This window comes from Entelurus aequoreus, linkage group LG20 (genome assembly GCF_033978785.1).
Source record: "Entelurus aequoreus isolate RoL-2023_Sb linkage group LG20, RoL_Eaeq_v1.1, whole genome shotgun sequence".
Taxonomy (NCBI): Eukaryota; Metazoa; Chordata; class Actinopteri; order Syngnathiformes; family Syngnathidae; genus Entelurus; species Entelurus aequoreus.
Window position 1 is genome coordinate 297,177 of NC_084750.1, and position 22,684 is coordinate 319,860.

Genomic DNA, 22,684 nt, shown 5'->3' on the forward strand with positions numbered 1-22,684 from the left:
TTTTGCATGCGCCAATACTCCATCAGTGTTGGCGCTAGCAATTTTCAAAATGGGGTCCCAGGGACCCATCAAGTCATTAAAATTGGGTCCCACAGTAAATTTTGGGGGTCCCACTTTTTTGTAACTGTTTTGAAAACAAATGATAAATGTATGCATTATCCTGTTATATCTCACAATCTATATTGTGTTTTGGAAAAAGGTTGTCATAAACGTTAATTAATTCATTAAAAAAAATTATACAAAAGAAAATAAATTTTTATGCATATGTAAATGTATTCAGTTATAAACATTCATTCACTTTCTTCTTTCCTTCATGGAACTAAACTTTACCGCTGACGGTATTCTTTTCTATATTTTTATTGTAATATTTTCAGAATGGGTTTGTTCTATTTTTGGCCAAAGTAAGACAAATAAAGCAATCTGAAGTTGTCTTTATTTTTAATGCCATGATTTTAATAGTCCGGCCCGCGTGTGCACAGATTTTCCTCCATGCGGCTCCTGATGTAAATAATTGGATGTGCCTTTATTTGTTTGTATATTGTTACATATAAATGTGTTCAATTGTTCAATTAAAAAAGCTTTGAGTATGACTGAGACAACCTTTATCCTGGCACGAACAATAAATAAATATGTTCACACGATATAAGAATTAGTACTAACGTAAAAATGAAGAAATTAACGCAGACAGAACTAGGAATAGCCATTTTTTCAACACCATTACTCACTGCTATGGACATTGGTAACACTCTCCCAGTTTAATTGACCAGCCTTCCCTTTTCAGTAGGTCGACTCATTGTCCATGTTGAATCTAAAGAGATGCCAATCAGACTAAACCAACAAAGATTTTGAAGTCCTCTTGAGTCTGCTGGAAGTGTTAAATGCTGGCTGTTGCTGTTGCATAAACGTTCAGGTTTTTAGGCCACAACCGTTAGGGGGCCACATGATCAGGGCCTGGGCTTTTGGATAGATTTAAAAATGTTTTTCTTTCTTCCTTTTAAATCCATTTTCTGACTTTTTCCAAAGTTCAGAAAATATCTATTTTGCTGTCAAAGTTCAATAACAATGTTGTTGGAGTCAAATTAGGAATGTGTAACGCAAAAAACATATTGTACTACACACCTTGCAAAAATACAAAATGGTGCATTTAGGCAAACCTATGAAACACTTAACTGTTCACTCAACACAGACGTCATACCAACATCAAAGCTCCATACAATCACATGTGGTGTCCCTCACGGATCTATTTTAGGTCCTCTTCTTTTCAATATGTATACGTTCCACTTGGCAGTGTCATCAGGAAAAAAATGTCTCCAACTTGTGTCCTGTTCTTCTTACTTTATCAGAGTCAACCAAGTGCTGAATGTTGTGAGTTTTTTTAAACTGTAAAATTAGTTGTTTCTGTTCTTTCCTGCCTGATGACACTCCTCCGTTTACCATGGTACTAATTTTTTATAGACTTTGATTGGTATTGACCCATCTGCTGCCCCATAAATCACTACTGTCATTTGCTTATTACCATAATGTAATCCCATAATAACATTAGTCACAGTTTCTGCTGCAATCAAACATTTTTCAAGTTTGCTTTACCAAAAAGCCACTTTGATACTTTTTCATTTGACCTCACATGATGCTTTCCCCCACTGAACATAACATGATGATCACTGCCCACTAAAATTTCTTCAGCCAATCAATTACACACTAATTAGTATCCAAAACGGAATCATTTCCTGTGACACATTATTGTTCCTGTACTCAAACAAATTACCTTTCATTCATCAATTATTCAATAATACCTTAATTTGAATCATAAAGGTAACCAATTTATGAGGAGTCATAGATTTATTAATACATTACATATAAATCATATAAAGAACATATCACAATTATTTGCAACATTAAAAATAAAATACTTACTCAAATACTAATTTGTAATGTTTTTATTTTGATTATAAATGAAAAAATGTAGGCAAAAGAGACTGAGGCTTCAGCTAACACTTTTTACAGGAAATGGTTTTAAATATATGTACCGGTACACAATGTTGTATATTAATACACATACTTGACTAAAATAACCCTACTACTTGAAAAAAACTAATCAATAAAAGGTAGAAGCATATTAACAAGTATGCGTGACACACACAACAATGATGTCACACACGTTATATGTACTGATGTTGTTAGAGAGTCAAAGTGATCAAAGTTTTGACAGTTGATTTCAAATCCTGCAGCTTCATTTGCTGCTGCTGTTCTCACCAGCACAATTGTGTTTCTTACACTGGTACTTATAAGAGGATCTTTCACCACTAGGGATGGGAATCGAAAAACGTGTTCTTGTTCAGAACCGATTCCCGGTGTATCAATTCCATGGAATCGCTTGCCAGTTTGTCTAGTGATTCTCTTAACGGTTCATCTGGGTGGGGATGTCATTACGCAACGTGCGTAGTGCTGTGCCCGGGCGGAAAAAGTTTTGCCGATATTTTACTAAAAAAGACAGCAACAGCGCTACTTGTAATAATTATAAGGCTGCTAGTTAATCAGGAGGAGAACATACGAGCAATATGCTGAAACATTTGAACACACAGCATGCAATGAATGTCGCGTTTCTGACATAAATACAACAGGTACTAATACCGCCGATAATGTTAGCGCTGTAACCTGTTAAATTGAAATGAATGCCTTATTCATAATTGAAACATATTCCAACTGGGTTGGAGGCGGGCAGTAATGGCTCGGGTTCACGTCTGCCGCTGGCTTTCACTGCGGCAGGGAAGAGTACCACTCGGCTAGGAACGACCAATGTCACAGAGAAGTGACTAAGTTTGTGGTCAAAAGCTTGCAGGCATGTTCCACATAGATGCTGCTCCTTTGGTAGGTGAATGTTCAATTGTCGTCGAAGAAAAGTTGCCTGTTTTCCTCCCACCACATTTTCATCATAGAGGTGGAACTTATGAAATTAGAATATGGTGTATAAGTCCATTCATGTCAGCAATTAACTTCAAATGTGAAACTAACATGTGATATTAACTCATTACATGCAAAGTGACATGTGCCAAGTGTTTGTTTAATATAAAATTGACAATCATGGCTAAAAGTTTTAAAAAAAACACCACATTTTCTGAGATTTTTAAATTCAAAGTTTTCATAAACTGTGAGCAATAAACAACATATCAAAAGGTTTGACTTACCTCATGCTGCATGTCATGTGTCATATTAGTTTCACATTGTAAGTCTAAACAAACCTTTGCACAGTATATTTTCTAGGTAGATTACAAAAGATTCTTGAAATTATTTTTTTATTTTTTATAACACGTTACATTCTTGTGTATTTCCACATATTTTTAAAATTGTATTTTTAAAAGTTTAGTTTTTCTATGCTACGTACCTACTCAGACCTCACTGTTGGCTTTCTAAGGTGATGTTAGCTCTAAACTAAACACATTTGATGCTAATCCATCCATTTGTTATCCTTTTTCTAAAAAAAAAAAATTGATAGGAGAACCGAATCGTTAAGCAGAATCGAAAGCGGAATCGGAAAAATCTTATCGATTCCCAACCTTTTTCACCACACACACTGCAACGCTATAGTTTCTCACTTGTGTGTCTTTGTGTGTCGTTTCAAGTGTTGACTTTGTGTAAAACCTTTAAAGCATATTGAACAGATATAGGGTTTTTCACCAGTGTGTATTCTTGTGTGCATTATCAAATTTGCCTTCTGAGAAAATTCCTTACAACAAAATAAGCACATGAATGGTTTGTCTCCGGTGTGTATTCTCATGTGCACTTCCAAATCGGTATTTTGTATAAAACCTTTGCCACAGCTTGAACATGAAAAGGGTTTATCTCCCGTGTGTATTCTCATGTGCACTTTCAAACGTCCATTCTGTGTAAAACATACCCCGCAGATTGAACAAGAAAAAGGTTTTTCTCCAGTGTGCGTTCTCATGTGTATTTCCAAACTACTACGGTGATTAAAAGTTTTGTCACAGTGAGGACAAGTCCAGCGTGTGTTGTCAGTGTGACACGTCTTATCAGCTTTAGAGTCTTCATCATCAGTGTCAGGGGAGTGTGACGTTAATAGTGGAGCAAAGATCTCGTCTGCTTGTGATCCTCCACAGTGGTCTCCATCAGCTTCTGTTGCCATGTGTCGGATTGAGCTGCTGCTTTCACCTTTGAGCTTATCATCTTCACTCTTCACAATCACACCAATCGCTGGGAACTCCTCCAACCATTCAAGATGCTCTCCCTCCTGACTGATGCTGTGTTCCTCCTCTTCCTCTTTAATGTGAGGGGAATATGACTCCCCCTTTTCCTCTTCAACATGAGGGGAATGTGGCTCCTCCTGCTCCATCCTGGCGGACCACTCCTGCTGTTCAGGGAGAAGATGTTCTTCACAGACGTCTGCAGGACACGAGAAGACAAACATGCTTTAGAAAAGTCCACCTTTGCTCAGTCACATGAGACATTGTCCTGCACCAGCACATGTTCTGATATTGTCTCTGAGGATGTCATCAGTCACTACGTTGACATTCAATATGCCATCAGGGAATAACAGAAGAAATAAAACGAATCATGAAAAAAAACAATATTATCACAGCAGTAAAATCTTACATACAAATAACATAGCTGCTCGTACACCGGAACAAAAACATGTAAACCTAATTTACAAAAACCATGCAAATCATGTAAAAAAAATATAATGAAATAAATCAACCACAGAACGACTCACAAGAAAACAAAAACAATAAGCAAATCAGAAAACATTAAACAGGGACATATCTTATATACCGGTATGTAACATTAGAAACTTCTCCTAAACAGTGTTTAAAAGGTTCTCCATTATGTGGATGTGTAATATCATAAGGTTTTAACTAGTGGTGTGACCAGTGACATGCGGTCAGGGTAGACTGGTGAGGCAGAGACAAACTTGTTTCGATAAACAAAAAAAAAAAAAAGATCAAACAAATTAATGATTTTTCATTAAACTGTGTTATAGTTTCTGAAAGTTTACAATCGTTCTTTAACATTTCCTTCAGTAAAAATCTAAATTTTTTATGTTACCTAATCGTAAAGAGTGCAGGAAGCTGATATTGGGCTAAATCCAGTGGCGGGCCGTGCGGTTCCCACCTAGGCCTTCAGTGACATCCGACTTCAATGATTACCTCTCAAAATACCATAATTTATGTCACCACATGACCATTGCTGGAGAAATATTATACAGGAACACATTTACGTACTAATGGGCATTGAATCACCACCAACTGTGTACAAAACGGGTTATTTTCTGGCGCATTTAAAAATCACTAAACCCGCATCAGCAGTTAAAACATATCTTATGTAGTACTGTCAAAATTAAAACTGAAAAAAACATATTAAATGTGAAAAAATAAATAAAATATCTGAACTCACAATTAGTAGAACCCATTCGAGCTCCCGGGGTTGGCCGACATCGTCTCACAAAATGGAGTTACTCTTTAAATAGCCTTCCTGAAAATGACCTTGCAAATATATGTGTTGTCTTGTGTCATCATAAAAGATGCAGACGAGGCGTGTTGGCTGAGTTCTTAAGGTTTACTCCACAGCGTGCTCATCAAAAACATCCACCTGCCGGCATGGCTACATTCAACCTAAACGGGGCTACTGCGCATGCTCTTCACTACTGTGGCATGCTGGGTAATGAGTCCTTATGTTACCTAGCTCATAACATCACAATATATATCTGCCTTAGGCCATCTAGAAAGCCTTACTGACAACAACGTGTGATCTGATTGGCTATCGCAACTGTCTCTCAAATGTTTGTGTTCGTTCACTTACAGTGCACGGACGCCAGCATTGTTGATTTTGAAGGCTTTGGGCAGATTTGGTACAGCATGGCAACATAAACTAGCTGAATTCTGATTGGATAGAAACTCTATAACCTAAAAACAAAAGCACTGGAAGGACCATAATATGAAACGAAGAGAATATGATTTAGGGAAAGTAAATTTAAAAATACTTTTATCTTTAATTATGATCATGATTTCTGGTTATGTTAGGCCAGCAGATAAGGCCTTGCTGGCCCTAATGGCACCCTTATCCTTCCTTCCTTAGGCCTTAGTATTCCCTGAGGAACATAGGCCGTCGACGAAAGCCTTCCATTCATTCCGGTCTTGTGCCCTTCGGTCGAGTTGTTACCACGACAGCCCCTCAGCCCTCATCTCCTGTTCCGTGCTTCTTCTCCAGGTTGTTCTTGGTCTCTCTCTGTTTCTTTTTCCCTGTGGGTTCCATGTTAGTGCCTGTTTGGTGATTGATTTATTGGGTTTTCTGAGTGTGTGGCCTATCCAGCTCCACTTCCTTCTCCTGATTTGCAGTTCCACTGGTTCTTGTTTGGTGAGTTCCCACAGGTTGGCATTGGTGATGGTGTCTGGCCAGTAGACTCCTAGGACCCGACGGAGGCACCGGTTTATGAATGTCTGTAATTTAGTGCAGTGTTTTTCAACCACTGTGCACACTAGTGTGCCGTGAGATACGGTCTGGTGTGCCGTGGGAGATTATGTAATTTCACCTATTTGGGTTAAAATAATTTTTTTGCAAACCAGTAATTATAGTATGCAAATTATGTGTTGTTGTTTAGCTCGGCAGAGTAACCGTGTAATACTCTTCCATATCAGTAGGTGGCAGCCGGTAGCTAATTGCTTTGTAGATGTTGCAAACAGCTGGAGGCAGCGTGCAGGTAAAAATGTGTCTAATGCTTAAACCAAATATAAACAAAAGGTGAGTGCCTCTAAGAAAAGGCATTGAAGCTTAGGGAAGGCTATGCAGAACGAAACTACAACTGAACTGGCTACAAAGTAAACAAAAACAGAATGCTGGACGACAGCAAAGACTTACTGCGGAGCAGAGACGGCGTCCACAATGTACATCCGAACATGACATGACAATCTACAATGTCCCCACGAAGAAGGATAAAAACAACTGAAATATTCTTGATTGCTAAAACAAAGTAGATGCGGGGAAATATCGCTCAAAGGAAGACATGAAACTGCTACAGGAAAATACCAAAAAAAAGAGAAAAAGACACCAAAATAGGAGCACAAGACAAGAACTAAAACACTACACACAGGAAAACAGCAAAAAAGTCAAAATAAGTCAGGGGGTGATGTGACAGGTGGCGACAGTACACCTACTTTGAGACAAGAGCTATAGTGATGCATGCTTGGTTATGGTTTAAAGTCATATCCAACAATTGCGTCAACGACTTTTTACTGTCAACTGAGTTTCCTTTTTTAATGATTTCTGTTGGTGGTGTGCCTCTGGATTTTTGTCAACGCAAAAATTGTGCATTGGCTCAAAAAAGGTTGAAAAACACTGATTTAGTGAGTATGCTATTGGTGGTTTTCCATGTTTCTGATCCGTACAGCAGGACCGATTTGACATTTGAGTTAAAGATTTTCAGTTTGGTTTTGAGAGAAATGTTTTTTGTTCTCCAGATTTTGTTTAGTATGTTGAATGATGTTCTTGCTTTCCCTATTCTGGATTTGACATCTTCATCTGCCCCTCCATCTACTGATTATGCTCCCCAAGTATGTAAAACTGACGGCACACCACTGGCTAAATCCCTTATTGACAGCCACATGAGCGAATGAAGCAGAAGCCCACCAAATTATTTTTGCAATTGTTTGGTGACTTTTTTTAATTAAAAATGTAAAATTATAAATTTACCGTCTTTTTTCTGGTGTCATTGGAGACTGTACTCGTGTTTGGAGCCTCTTAGCGTCTGTCGCTGTGCACTGCAGTGTACCTGATGAGCAGGAGTGAGTGCTGCTGCGAGCCTCCAGCACACGCAAAACACTCACAGACGCTCACACAAACACTAACTGACGTCACACAAACACCACCATCCGAGTCACGGCCGTTGTGTCCTTGGGCAAGACAGTTCACCCTTCCTCCTAAAGGGTCGTGGTTAGGGCCTTGCATGGCAGCTCCCGCCATCAGTGTGTGAATGTGGAAATCGTGTCAAAGCTCTTTGAGTACCTTGAAGGTAGAAAAGCGCTATACAAGTATAACCCATTTACCATTTACTAACTGAGGTCACACAAACACTAATTGGGGATATTGGAGCGCTCGATTTGTTCACCGTAACCCACCTAAAGCACAGTATGGGTGATCTCTCCTCATTAAAGTGTTATTTTCTTCATTTGAGCTATTTATTAATGCTATCAGATTTACCTGTGTGACGTCACACTTCTTAATACACCCCGATAACACCCCTCCTGTGAACGTTTGTACATATAATATGTATTTTATTTGACTTGTTTATTCTTGCTGCTGGGGTTAGGGGGAGGTGACGATAAGGGTCTACTTAACCCAGTGCTTTTTATAGTGCATAATATTGTTATTTTTGTGAACAAAAACAAAATCTATTTGATTTCCATAGCCAACTATTTTACTTTCACAATTTGCCGATGCTCCTCTACTCAGTAAAGTAATTACAAGTGTTCTTTCATGTTAATAATCAAATATAAAGTTAGTAAATTAACTTTTGTACATATAATATGTATTTTATTTTACTTAAGATTAAAGATTAAAGTACCAATGATTGTCACACACACACTAGATGTGGTGAAATTTGTCCTCTGCATTTGTCCCATCCCCTCGGGGAGCTTGTTTATTCTTGCTGCTGGGGTTAGGGGGAGGTGACGATAAGGGTTTAACTTTAGGGTCTACTTAACCCAGTGCTTTTTATAGTGCATATTATTGTTGTTATTTTTGTGAACAAATACAAAATCTACTTAATTTCCATAGCCAACTATTTTACTTTCACAATTTGACGACGCTCCTCCATTCAGTAAAGTAATTACAAGTGTTCTTCATGTTAATAATCAAATATAAAGTTAGTAAATGAACGTTTGTACATATAATATGTATTTTATTTGACTTGTTTATTCTTGCTTCTGGGGTTAGGGGGAGATGACGATACGGGTTTAACTTTAGGGCAGTGGTTCTTAACCTGGGTTCGATCGAACCCTAGGGGTTCGGTGAGTCGGGCTCAGGGGTTCGGCGGAGGTCAAGACACACCCGACTCATTGTGTAAATACAAACTTCTCCCTATCGGCGTATTACGGATACGACAACAGCAGAAGTCAGACTGATTTGCAGGAGTGTAATTTGTTGTGAGTTTATGCACTGTGTTGGTTTTGTTCTTTAAACAAGGTGATGTTCATGCACGGTTCATTTTGTGCACCAGTAAAAAACATGGTAACACTTTAGTATGGGGAACATATTCACCATTAATTAGTTGCTTATTAACAGGCAAATTAGTAACATATTGGCTCTTAACTAGTCATTATTAAGTATTTATTAATGCCTAATTCGGCATGGCCTTATTATAACCCTAACCCTGACCCTAACCCTCTAACCCTAACCAAATAACTCTAAATTAAGTCGTTGTTACTTAGAATATGTTCCCCTAGTGTCCAAATAACTCTAAATTAAGTCTTTATTACTTAGAATATGTTCCTCTAGTGTCCAAATAACTCTAAATTAAGTCTTCGTTACTTAGAATATGTTCACCATACTAAAGTGTTACCAAAAACATATAACTTTGTCTTGAATTTGCAAAAAAAAACATTTTATTTTTCACTAAAGAAGGGTTCGGTGAATGCGCATAAGAAACTGGTGGGGTTCGGTACCTCCAACAAGGTTAAGAACCACTGCTTTAGGGTCTACTTAACCCAGTGTTTTTTATAGTGCATAATATTGTTGTTATTTTTGTAAACAAAATCTATTTGATTTCCATAGCCAACTATTTTACTCTCACAATTTGACGATGCTCCTCCACTTAGTAAAGCCATTACAAGAGATCTTTCATGTCAATAATCAAATGTAAAGTTAGTAAACATGTTAGAGTAAGAAGTAAACAAACCTCTTCTGTGAAACACAACTTGATGTTTCTTGAAAACAGCGTCCAGTAGTAGATGTTGTCGCTCCTTCTCCTCTTTTGTGGGACAAAGTTCCTCCTCGTACTCTGCGATCGTCCTTTCGCACATTTTCACACAATCACAACACTTTACACTCACACTTGATCTCTGCTTCGCGATGTGTCGATAACGTCCACGTCTCTTTGTTAGCAGCTAACAAGCTAAGCTAACTAGCAAGCTAAGCTAGCCCGAGGAGCTTCAAAGTGCACTTAGACTAATGTATCCGAATATAAACAATTATTAACGACGTGTACTCTATTAAACGACATATATGTGTACATGTACATACAGATTAAGATCAAGTAACGTTAATAACCACAATAACGTCTTCTCCATCAAACGCCATCTTGTTTTTTTTCTCCCTCCTGTTTTGACGTCTTCGAGGGGCTCTCAAACCTGGAACAATTGTTCGCCAGCGTGTGTTTCGCTGGGACATTAATGATTGGTGCACAGCTACTTTGCCAAGCCACATAACAAAAAGTCACATTTAGGAGTTGCTTGTTGTAAAATTAAAAATATATATATTTGACTCCTCTCTACTAAAAGCGTCTAATGAGGTAATTTAAATTATATATTTTTACATTATTTCTGTTATTTAACTGAGATGTTGTTCGAAGCTGACGTGCTATCGTTAGCACGCTAGCAGGCCTATGTAGAAAATGCAAGCGTTATTTTAACAGTTCTGTATGATTATATTGCGTTATTTAACAATTTAAAACTATGTTCTCTTTATTGTACAGTCATGCATAATATTATTAGATATCTGCTGCTAGAAAGGAATATTTTCGTTTCGTAATTTTAGACTGAAGTAGTAACATTGTGTTACACATACATTGTAGTAGTCTACTTTGGTTACTAATCAGTGTTTTTCAACCACTGTGCCGCGGCACACTAATGTGCCGTGAGATACAGTCTGGTGTGCCGTGGGAGATTATGTAATTTCACCTATTTGGGTTAAAATTATTTTTTTGCAAACCAGTAATTATAGTCTGCAAATTATGTGTTGTTGTTGAGCTCGGCAGAGTAACCGTGTAATACTCTTCCATATCAGTAGGTGGCGGCCGGTAGCTAATTGCTTTGTAGATGTTGCAAACAGCTGGAGGCAGCGTGCAGGTAAAAATGTGTCTAATGCTTAAACCAAATATAAACAAAAGGTGAGTGCCTCTAAGAAAAGGCATTGAAGCTTAGGGAAGGCTATGCAGAACGAAACTACAACTGAACTGGCTACAAAGTAAACAAAAACAGAATGCTGGACGACAGCAAAGACTTACTGCGGAGCAGAGATGGCGTCCACAATGTACATCCGAACATGACATGACAATCTACAATGTCCCCACGAAGAAGGATACAAACAACTGAAATATTCTTGATTGCTAAAACAAAGTAAATACGGGGAATATCGCTCAAAGGAAGACATGAAACTGCTACAGGAAAATACCAAAAAAAAGAGAAAAAGCCACCAAAATAGGAGCGCAAGACAAGAACTAAAATACTACACACAGGGAAACAGCAAAAAAGTCCAAATAAGTCAGGGGGTGATGTGACAGGTGGTGACAGTGCACCTACTTTGAGACAATAGCTATATTGATGCATGCTTGGTTATGGTTTAAAGTCATATCCAACAATTGCGACAACGACTTTTTACTGTCAACTGAGTTTCCTTTTTTAATGATTTCTGCTAACTGAGTTTCCTTTTTTAATGATTTCTGCTGGCGGTGTGCCTCCGGATCTTTGTCAATGCAAAAATTGTGCCTTGGCTCAAAAAAGGTTGAAAAACACTAGGTTACTTCATTAACATTGAAAATAAATTATGCGATTCCTAATAGGCCAACTTTACATTATACCTTTCTCACAATAAACTATGAATAAATAGGAACTATTTCGTTTTTTATTACACTTTACATAAAATGTTAAATGGCTAAAAATGGCGTTATTTGCCTTGGCCTGCTTCCAAAATATACAGTATTAATCATATATTTGGTTTAGCGCTGCATCAACAGTAAAAACACAAAGACTTCGTTATGTTTCAGCATTAGTCCGCCTCCTTGTTGTGGCTTCCTTTGCAGAACTGTGAGATTGTTTTTAACTCTGAAGTGGAGGAAATGTGAATTTCTTAGAAGTTTTAACATTTCCTACAGTCTGTAGTTAGGATGAGCAGAAAGGCTGGGTTTTTTTAAACGTTATATTGATTGCTGTATTGCACACATTTGGTTATTTTCCCCCAAAATGTGTATCAACTTTAAGACACATTTTTTTATTAATTCAATATACTTATTACTTATGGTTATATACTAAAAAGTAACGGTCATGTTTGCACCTTTTCATTACTTAGATCACATATATATACATATAAACTCAAACTCATATAATGGAGATTTGATGGTGAGACAAAAATTGTAATTAAATAAATGTTAAATATGAAAAAGTGCTTCAATATACTGAACACAAATTGAACATGCATCAATAATTGTTCCATCCATCCATTTTCTACCGCTTATTCCCTTCGGGGTCGCGGGGGGTGCTGGAGCCTATCTCAGCTACAATCGGGCGGAAGGCGGGGTACACCTTGGACAAGTCGCCACCTCATCGCAGGGCCAACACAGATAGACAGACAATATTCACACACTAGGGCCAATTTAGTGTTGCCAATCAACCTATCCCCAGGTGCATGTCTTTGGAGGTGGGAGGAAGCCGGAGTACCCGGAGGGAACCCACGCAGTCACGGCGAGAACATGCAAACTCCACACAGAAAGATCCCGAGCCCGGGATTGAACCCAAGACTACTCAGACCTTCGTATTGTCCCTCTGCCACCGTGATGCCCATCGATTTTGTAATAAAATCATGAGGTGCCCAAAGATTCTTAGCACAGCACATTTCTTCATGTGTGAGTGAGGTTTAACCAACATACTATCGCACAGCCACACTAGCTGTGACACTGCTCACGCTGCACTTCTGTTTGTTTTCTGTTGATTTAAAAATGTTGCTTTTGGAAACAGGAACGGAAAAGCCAATTGATCTCAGCTGTGCAGTCCTTGCCACCGTTGACGCTAGGTTAGAGTTTTTTTTAGAGGTTCTCATCAAACTCGGCTGGAAGGTTGGGAGTGGGAGAAGCGAGCTGGTGTCACTTCCACTGACGCTGCAGCACAATGCAACTTCTATATGTGCAGACTGACTTAATGGAGTCATGAAGATATTAAAATCCCAGCAGGAAGTTTTCTATATGTTGTAAAAATATGATCTGTGCGGCCACTGCTCATCTTGTATCAATAATTACTATAGTTGTAGAAAACAAGATCAATTACACAATCCATAATAATGACTAAATGATGTTAATTCCATGTGTAGAAGAGCATTATAACTTCTGTCAGTTCATTTGTAAAATATTATATTTGATGGACTAAATAATATTTGACATGCCTGAGCTAAAGTTTGTTTGTGTTGTCTTGCAAATGTCTAACAGATGAACGGTTGTCAAAAAGAAGGTCCCCTTCAACAGAGAGGAGGCTCTTCTTTGAAGCAGAAGGAGTCACAGCCCCCTCATGTTAAGGAGGAAGAGGAGGAAGTGTGGATCAGTCAGGAGGGAGAGTGTCTTCTGGGGCAGGAGGAGGCTGATCTCACCAAGTTTCCACTGACTGTTGTCTCTGTGAAGACTGAAGACCATGAAGACAAACCACCGGAGTCCTCACATCTTCATCACAGTCCAAGTAAGAACAACATCCACATATCATCTAATACAATGTTTCTTGACCACTCCTATGGAGGACCGCCAAAAAATATATGTGTGTCGAACTCAGTTGTAATAGAATTTTCCACCACTTGTGGCAGTAATGACAATATCAATCGAACAGAGGAAGTCTGGCGCCCAAGCGCAAAAATTATGACTAAAGTGGTGGAGCTGTATTTTCATTTGCATCTACATTTTATTGACAGTTTATTCAAAAAACCATATATTGTTATTTAGTCAGAATGTATTTTAGTACTACATAATTGTATGTACATGTATTTTTCATCAGTTTGTATGAGTCTCTTCTTTTGCAGTAAATGTGATTATATTTGTTTTAGTAATCAGCCTGGCCTAAGCCTTGAAAATACTCATTGTGATGAACACATGCTTTTATATAATATATCTTGTTTAACTGTAAGTAGTTATAATTATTAAATATAATTAAAATCGGGTAAGATGACTAATTCGGTGGTAATATTTGAGTGGGCTGCGGGACCCTGTGTAGTGGAAAAGTTGACCCTGAAGTAAAAAATGTTAAGAAACCCTGATGTAGATAAAATGTTTGTAATACATTTTAATCAAGGGTTTAACATTCTCTCTCAGGATGAAGATGGATACATGCTTTTCCCCCCAAAATATAAATTATTTATTAAAAAGGAACTGCACTTTTTTTTAAATTGTTTTGCCCATTCTTTACAATTTTTATGTAAGACAAGAACACGTCTTTCTCTTTTATGTGCATTCTAAATAGTAAAAAAACTGCCTGTAGAAGACAGCTAACATTATAGGTAATAGGAGTCCTCTATTGCATCCACAAAGCCCTCTAAAAAACATCCCAAAAGCACCAATAATACTTGGTAAGAGTTTGTGCTGGATTATAAATACAGAGCCCGTATGTGGGCTCTGTACCGAGGATGTCGTTGTGGCTTGTACAGCCCTTTGAGACACTTGTGATTTAGGGCTATATAAATAAACATTGATTGATTGATTGATTGATTGATTGACTTGTATAGTAAAAGTTTGTGGCCATAAACCGACACGTTTGGCAAATTCAATTTAAACCCAAAGACATCGCGAGAAAGAAATGGCAAGATGCTCATTTCATCCCAGCATTTTTTTTTACTGAAGGAGTGAAAATTAAACTGAATTAACCATATAAACTGAGTTTTGTGCTGAAGGGGGAGAGGTGCAATGTCACTTCATGGTAAAAAAAAATGTAGGAGTGTGGCTAAAATCTAGAATCAGCCATGCCTCTAAAACTCCTGTGTTTTGGTCGTGACATTAAAACTAGTGACATTATTTTTTTAGCATCGTTTTTTGAATTTCAAACTTAAACCCACAATACATTTGTCTTTCAACCTCTGTTCGAACTTAATCATAACGATCTTTTGAAGCAAATCTATAAAGTGATTCAAGTGGTATTTTCATAAATTGAAATTTAGGGGTCAGGATTGGGGACAGCTACGTCGCAATAGAAAGTAGTCTATAAAATATGATTTAGTATTTATTTATCTTATCACTATCTCAGTTAATGCCCTGGGTTTAAACAAATCATAACATGATCTCAGTAAAATCCATGTCTGAATTCTTAGTTGTTTTGCTAAACCATTTTCTTTTTAGTAATGGGTTAGCACTTGGAATTAATTAGACAGAATGCTCCATGTACATACAGCGTGTAATTTGTATACTGTATAAAATCTTAATGGAGGTGTTTGGATGTTTTTTTAAGCGCTTTATAGAACGACTCTCATAGGCTCCATTGTAAGCGGACTTTTGTTTACTAGTTAGAATGCATAAGCAAGAAATACATATGTGTGCTTGTCTTACATAAGGATTGTGAATAATGGGCAAAAATCCCCCAAAAAGTGCAGTTTCCCTTTAAGTAGCTTCTTACGAGTTCAAGACCAACCCTCCGATTCCATACTGTTCTAATTTATTGATGTCAAAAGCTTTTGTTAGATCAATAAACACTGCAGCTGCACATGGTTTACCATCTATTGCAATGATGAATGCAATTGATGTTGAAATGTTGGCTCTGTAACTATTGGTTGTCCGCAAGTGTTCCACTTTTATGAATGAATATGTCTAATCTGTTGTCTAACAATTTTTCAACAATTTCCGAAAATTGTTGAAGTAAAGAAATTGGTACAGGTATAAATAGGTACAACTTTTGCTATTTTAATTTTGTTTGGGAATTTGCCTGTTTTAAAAGATAGGTTGCTGATATATAGACTATATTGCCAAAAGTATTTGGCCACCCATCCAAATGATGAGAATCAGGTGTCCTAACCACTTGTGTATAAAATCAAGCACTTAGGCATGGAGACTGTTTCTACAAACATTTTTGAAAGAATGGGCCACTCTCAGTGATTTCCAGCGTGGAACTGTCATAGGATGCCACCTGTGCAACAAATCCAGTCGTGTAATTTCCTCGCTCCTAAATATTCCAAAGTCAACTTTATTATAAGAAAAATGAAGAGTTTGGGAAAAACAGCAAGTCAGCCACCAAATGGGAGGCCACGTAAACTGACAGAGAGGGGTCAGCGGATGCTGAAGCGCATAGTGCAAAGCCTTTCTGCACAGTCAGTTGCTACAGAGCTCCAAACTTCATGTGACCTTCCAATTAGCCCACGTACAGTACGCAGAGAGCTTCATGGAATGGGTTTCCATGGCCAAGCAGCTGCATCTAAGCCATTTATCACCAAGTCCAATGCAAAGCGTCGGATGCAGTGGTGTAAAGCACGTCGCCACTGGACTCTAGAGCAGTGGAGACGCCTTCTCTGGACTGATGAATCACGCTTTTCCATCTGGCCATCTGATGGACCAATCTGGGTTTGGAGGTTGCCAGGAGAACGCTACATTTCGGACTGCATTGTACCAAGTGTGAAATTTGGTGGAGGAGGAATTATGGTGTGGGGTTGCTTTTTCAGGAGATGGTCTTGGCACCTTAGTTCCAGTGAAAGGAGCTTTGAATGCTCCAGGATACTAAAACATTTTGGACCATTCAATGGGATGGCACTTCGAGTTCATATCTGAGTAAAGGCAGGTGGCCAAATACTTCTGGCAATATAGTGTATGTCAGAGGTTCTGAAATGTCTTCAATAACCGTTTTAATTGTTTCCATATCAAATCCGTTACCATCAGTTGAGTTCTTAGAAAAAGTCTACATTTGATTTAATTTACAGCAACATAAGCACTGTCTAGTGTTTCGGAGGCACACAGCGTACGGCCAACAATTTAATTAGAGCATAGTTCATCCTAAAAAAGGACTTCAAAATGGAAGATACTTTTTTATTTGTGGGATCCAACTAAGTTAGTGCATGCAAACATAGTGTTTGTCTCAGAACAAAGCCTTGACACCTTGAACTCACCAAATACTCGCTCATGGTACTCAGACCACCCTCTGCATGGAAGTTATTTTATTCACACTCAGTGAATGTGTTAAAATACAAGAATGAAAGCCTGCAAACATTTTTTTAAAAATGTGTGGGACCTACAAAATTACATGATTTATACATTTTACTATTACGCTGTCCCCTGTTTATATTACATGCACTATATAATATTTGACATGTCAGAGTTAAAATGTGTTTGTTTTGTTTGTGTTCAGACATCCAACAGCTGATTGGACGTCAGGAAGAACGTGTCCCTCAACCGCAGAAGGAGAGCTTCACTTTAAAGCAGAAGGAGCCACAGCTTCTCCATTTTAAAGAGGAAGAGCCACAACTCCCTCATATTAAAGAGGATAACAGCAAACAGCCCCCTCGTTTAAAAGGGGGGGAGCCAAAGCCTCCTCATGTTAAAAAGGAAGAGTTGGAGCCAAAGCCCCCACATGTTAAAAAGGAAGAGTTGGAGCCAAAACCCCCACATGTTAAAGAGGAAGAGGAGGAAGTGTGGATCAGTCAGGAGGAAGAGTGTCTTCTAGGGCAGGAGGAGGCTGATCTCACCAAGTTTCCACTGACTGTTGTCTCTGTGAAGACTGAAGACCATGAAGACAAACCACCTGAGTCCTCACAGCTTCATCACAGTCCAAGTGATGAGAACATGGAACCTCCAAGCAGCATCTCACCAAAACACATGACAACAGAAGCTGATGGAGACCACTGTGGAGGATCACAAGCAGACACGATCTTAGCTCCACTATCAGATAGTGACGACACAACGTCACACTCTAATGTAAATATGGAATCACACCTGAGAACACACACAGAAGAAATACCTTTCCATTGTTCATTTTGCGGTAAAGGATTCATGTACAAAGGTCATATGCAAGCACACATGAGAACACACACAGGAGAAAAACCTTTCAGTTGTTCAGTTTGTGCAAAAGGCTTTGTTGTAAAATCTAATTTGACTCGACATATGAAAATACACACAGGAGAAAAACCTTTCAGTTGTTCAGTTTGCTGTAAAACATTCTCTCTCAAAGGTCATATGCAAACACACATGAGTACACACACAGGAGAAAATTATTTCAGTTGTTCAGTGTGTGGTAAAAAATTTGTTTACAAATCTAATATGCTAATACACGCAAGTAAACACGCAGGAGAAAAACCTTTCGCATGTTCAGTGTGCGGTAAAAGATTCTTTACCAAACATCATATGGAAAGACACAAGACAACACACACCGGTGAAAAACCTTTCAGTTGTTCAGAGTGTGGTAAAAGATTCTCTCACAGAAGTAATATTCAAAGACACAAGAGAAAACACACAGAGGAACAAGCTTTTAGTTGTCCAGTGTGCGCCAAAAGATTCTCTCACAAAAGTAGCATGCAAAGACACATGGGAACACACACAGGAGAAAAACGTTTCAATTGCTCAGTGTGTGCTAAACGATTCTCTCACAAAAGTAGCATGCAAAGACACATGGGAACACACACAGGAGAATAACTGTTCCTTTTTGAAAGTCATCCGTGAATGGACCTAATAGTCACTGAATGTCTGTTTTGGTCCAGAATTGCCAATCCGCACCCAGCCAGCCCACCTGTTCAAACTATGTGTATTGTCACAGTGACCAGAAATATTAAATATGTGTGTTAAATAAAACATTTGCCTTGTTTTTAAGTACATATATTAAGGCCTACTGTAGGCTACTGTAATTTAATGTTGGTCATTATGGGGTCCCCACATCTGCGGTCCCCTCCAAGGCTTCTCATTGTATCCCATTGGGTTGAGTTTTTTCTTGCCCTGATGTGGGATCTGAGCCGAGGATGTCGTTGTGGCTTGTGCAGCCCTTTGAGACACTCGTGATTTAGGGCTATATAAATAAACGTTGATTGGTTGATTTAATGTTAACTAGTGTTGTGTGATTTGAAAAAATGTCAAGAAAAGTGTGTGAAATTACAAATTCTACGTGGTGTAAGACTGGAAGGTGTGCTAATTGAATCCCTGTTGCATATATATATATATATATATATATATATATATATATATATATATATATATATATATATATATATATATATATATATATATATATATATATATACATATTTATATTTATTTTATTTTAATTTAAATGTTGTGTAAACAAATGTGGTTTAGCGCACAAGTCACAATTGCACGTCTTAAATAGATGAATGTTTTTTTCTGACATGGGAGAGTCAACTGGACTAAAGTACATCTTCAAGTAGTGGCAGTAATGCACCCTAAGGCAGGCGCTCTTTTACCATGAATTGATCGTGGACCCCGAATTAAACAAGTTGAAAAACTTATTCGGGTGTTACCATTTAGTGGTCAATTGTACGGAATATGTACTGTACTGTGCAATCTACTAATACAAGTCTCAATCAATCAATCAAAATTGGTTTGCCAACCGCCAATAAAACACAAAAAACAAGAATGCAAATAAAGATCTGGGAAAAAAATGGACAGGAAGTGTTCTTGCGCATGCGCGAAGCGTGTGTCTGCCAGCACCAATCGTGTTGTGAAACGCAACATAGCGTTTTCTTTAAGTCTACGTCGATTCCTTCATTTTTACTTTTTTACTTATTCGGGAAAAAAACCTGAACTTTATTAATTGTTCGTGTCAGGCCTAGCTCAACTCGTCTCCGTGCACTTTGAAGCTTCTCAGGCTTACCGGCTAGCTAGTTTAGCTCGCTATAGCTATCGTAGCTTGCTAGCTGGTAACAAAGAGACGCGGAAGTTATCAACACATCGCTAAGCAGAGATAAAGTGTGAGTATAAAGTGTTGTGATTGTGTGAAAATGTGCGAAATAGCAATGATGAGAGTGTTGGTGAATGAGCGAGAAGGGCCTAGCTGCAGCCGCAAACACTCCCAAGTTGCGCCCACGAGTGTGACGACAGTTAAGCTGGAGAGACAATATGTAATTCGGAAAACAGAAAAAAATATTGCTTAAAAGAAGTTAAAATTGCGGTGAGGTTTGGGTTAGTGTGCATATAATAAGCCGTAAAAGCAACACATTCAACAACCGAAATAACAACAACGTTGCATTAGCCATTGATTGATTGATTGATTGAAACTTTTATTAGTATATTGCACAGTACAGTACATATTCCGTACAATTGACCACTAAATGGTAACACCCGAATACGTTGTTCTACTTGTTTAAGTCTGGGTCCACGTTAATCAATTCTTGGATGTTGTTACAAACCAAGTGTTCACTCTCGCCTTGTCATGTCTTTTTTTTTTTACTCAACATACAAACAAGACATATTGAACATCTACAGACACATTGAGGCACTTCAATGTATTACAATATTTCAAACAAAAAGGTTAAACAATTGCACTGTGGCCATGTCCCCCCCCCCCCCTCCCAAAAAAAACGTTATTTCAATAACAATATAATACAAACATTTAAAAATTAAAAGAACAATGATCAAGTATTTTGTACATTAAAGGAGCAGTATGTAAAAATATGGCCAGAAATGGTACTGCAATCACGGTCAAAATTCTGTAGTCCCCTGTCCCTGACGGAGGTTGCCAGATACGCAGCCGAATCCAGCTCGATCGACCGGGCTACTCCAAGGAACTTTAAACTTCCACTGCCTCTTACTAGGGTTGATGTTCTGGGACCATAATAGCTGAATAGGCAAGCGTTTTGTCAATAACAAATCTGTAACCAACACATTTTACAAAGAAATTAGGCTATTTTCAGGAAGAGGTACATCATGCCTGTGTACAATATCACAACAAATGGCAATCGTATGGTTATTGTCAGTACTATCAGAAAACAAAGACTATAACGAACTACAACCAACACTAGCAATGGTTTTACTGGTGAAAATAAGTAGAGCATGCTTAGCAGTCTAATGTACGCTCAAATCTAAAGAGGAGACATTTTACCAAGGTATGCCTATAGGCGACTGCTTGAAAAGTTTCATATTGCCATATAACTTGGTACATGTAGTCCACAATATGCAAACACGAATGAGGAATTATTGTATCATGTGATTTGGCTGTCTCCATATGTCTCACATTGCCATGATGACTGCCGTGCAAATGTTGGAACCCATTTCCTCAGCGTATCAGCATATTTAAAACAAAATAGGCACTGACACTACCCATATCCACATAGGTTTTATTTGTCGAAAATATTGTTTGTCCTGTCAGTTCGAATACACATCGACATATGGGCGATTAGCCTATATGTCGATGTTTCATTGACCGGGCTAGCATGCTAAGCATTACACTAGGAGCTAAGCACCATCACAGTAAGCATCCGTTGCACGAACTAGCTTTGTTAGACAAAATCATAGACTGTATTGGACAATATAGTTTACATACGAAATGTCCATTTCTATTTATTGCAAGTAATAAGGAAACGTAAATGCCTAACTTACCTATCAAGGAGGAAATTAGCAAATTTGGCGTCAGATTAAAAAATCTTCTCCGATTTCAATCGTCTCCATCTTTCAAAGGCATCCCCGATACAAACCCTAGTTTTCTTCCTGGCTTTGTCATGAATAAGTTGAGAATCGTAACGACGCATTTTAGGTTTACTAAGGTCTGACATGTTTAGGAACTTTACCAGTGGCGGTAGTTAGGCGAAGATGGCAGTGCGTAACTGGCAACATCTATGTGACACACTCACAGACTTTCTAATTGGTCAAACAGTAGAGGGCGGGACATCGAAATAAAAGCAATGACAATATTTCGGGGCTATAAATCTAATTTTGAAATGAGCATATCCCGGCTGAACTACTGTTTTCAGTTATGGAGGTATTCGAAAAGAACATGATTTATTAATGCCTTTTGATGACTTGACATGAAATTATTACATATGGCTCTTTTAACAGGAAGTTGTGACACACAAACATAAAGGAGAAACAAATAACAGAAAAAAACCCCTGAACAAAACAAAACAAGAAACAATCATGTGCGAGGAATAGCACTACAATAAAATACAAGCAAATAAAAGTATCTGGCTAGCCTTCTCCTCAGTAGCGCTGACTGTCACTACCACAGACATCATATATATATATACTGTATATATAGTGTGGTGTGTTTGTCCCCCACATAGATTTCAAGCCAGCTCATACAATAACTTGGTTTTCTTTAGTGCATTCAAATGCATTGAATTTCTCATGTGACTTAGCAAAATTGGACTTTACTAAAACATGTGTTTGTCTTCTTGTGTCCGCAGACGTCAGTGAAGAACATCTTCTCCCTGAGCAGCACGATTGGAGCTTCAGGATGGAGCAAGAGGAGCCAAAAACCTTCCATGTTAAAGAGGAAGAGGAGGAACCACAGCCCTGCAATATTAAAGTGGAAGAGGAGGATCACAACATCGGTCAGGAGGAGTTTGAAGGACTAGAGGATAACCAAGTAATCCGTGTTGTCGTGAAGAGTGAAGATGATGAGGTCCAAGGTGAAAGTGAGGAGAAGAGAGAGGTGGAACCTCCAAGCATCAGCTCAACACAACACATGACAACAGAAGCTGATGGAGACCACTGTGGAGGATCACAAGCAGACAAGCTCTTAGCCCCACTGTTAGATAGTGACAATGTAAATATGGGCTCACACTTGAGAACACACACAGG

At 38.3% G+C, this 22,684-nt stretch overlaps 2 protein-coding genes across 2 annotated transcripts; one reads left to right on the forward strand and one right to left on the reverse strand.

The window, feature by feature from the left end:
• Positions 1-1,946: 1,946 nt before the first annotated feature.
• Positions 1,947-10,371, reverse strand: LOC133635793 (zinc finger protein 239-like). The gene is made up of 2 exons (XM_062029079.1): positions 9,902-10,371; positions 1,947-4,398 (listed from the first exon to the last, which is right to left on the reverse strand). The coding sequence occupies exons 1-2, from the start codon at positions 10,023-10,025 to the stop codon at positions 3,590-3,592; spliced, it is 933 nt and encodes a 310-aa protein (XP_061885063.1). The 5' UTR covers positions 10,026-10,371; the 3' UTR covers positions 1,947-3,589.
• Positions 10,337-19,030, forward strand: LOC133635771 (gastrula zinc finger protein 5-1-like). Its single transcript, XM_062029051.1, has 3 exons — positions 10,337-10,513; positions 13,418-13,661; positions 17,292-19,030. Exons 2-3 carry the CDS (start codon positions 13,418-13,420, stop codon positions 18,569-18,571), a joined length of 1,524 nt encoding a protein of 507 aa, XP_061885035.1. The 5' UTR covers positions 10,337-10,513; the 3' UTR covers positions 18,572-19,030.
• The last annotated feature ends 3,654 nt before the right edge of the window (positions 19,031-22,684 follow it).

Coding starts and splice junctions, on each gene's coding strand:
- LOC133635793 (XM_062029079.1), bottom strand. CDS start 10,025: ATGTGCGAAAGGACGATCGCAGAGTACGAGGAGGAACTTTGTCCCACA. Junction 4,399..9,901: donor AGTTGTGTTTCACAGAAGAG/GTTTGTTTACTT, acceptor CGTGTCCTGCAG/ACGTCTGTGAAGAACATCTT.
- LOC133635771 (XM_062029051.1), top strand. CDS start 13,418: ATGAACGGTTGTCAAAAAGAAGGTCCCCTTCAACAGAGAGGAGGCTCT. Junction 13,662..17,291: donor ACATCTTCATCACAGTCCAA/GTAAGAACAACA, acceptor GTTTGTGTTCAG/ACATCCAACAGCTGATTGGA.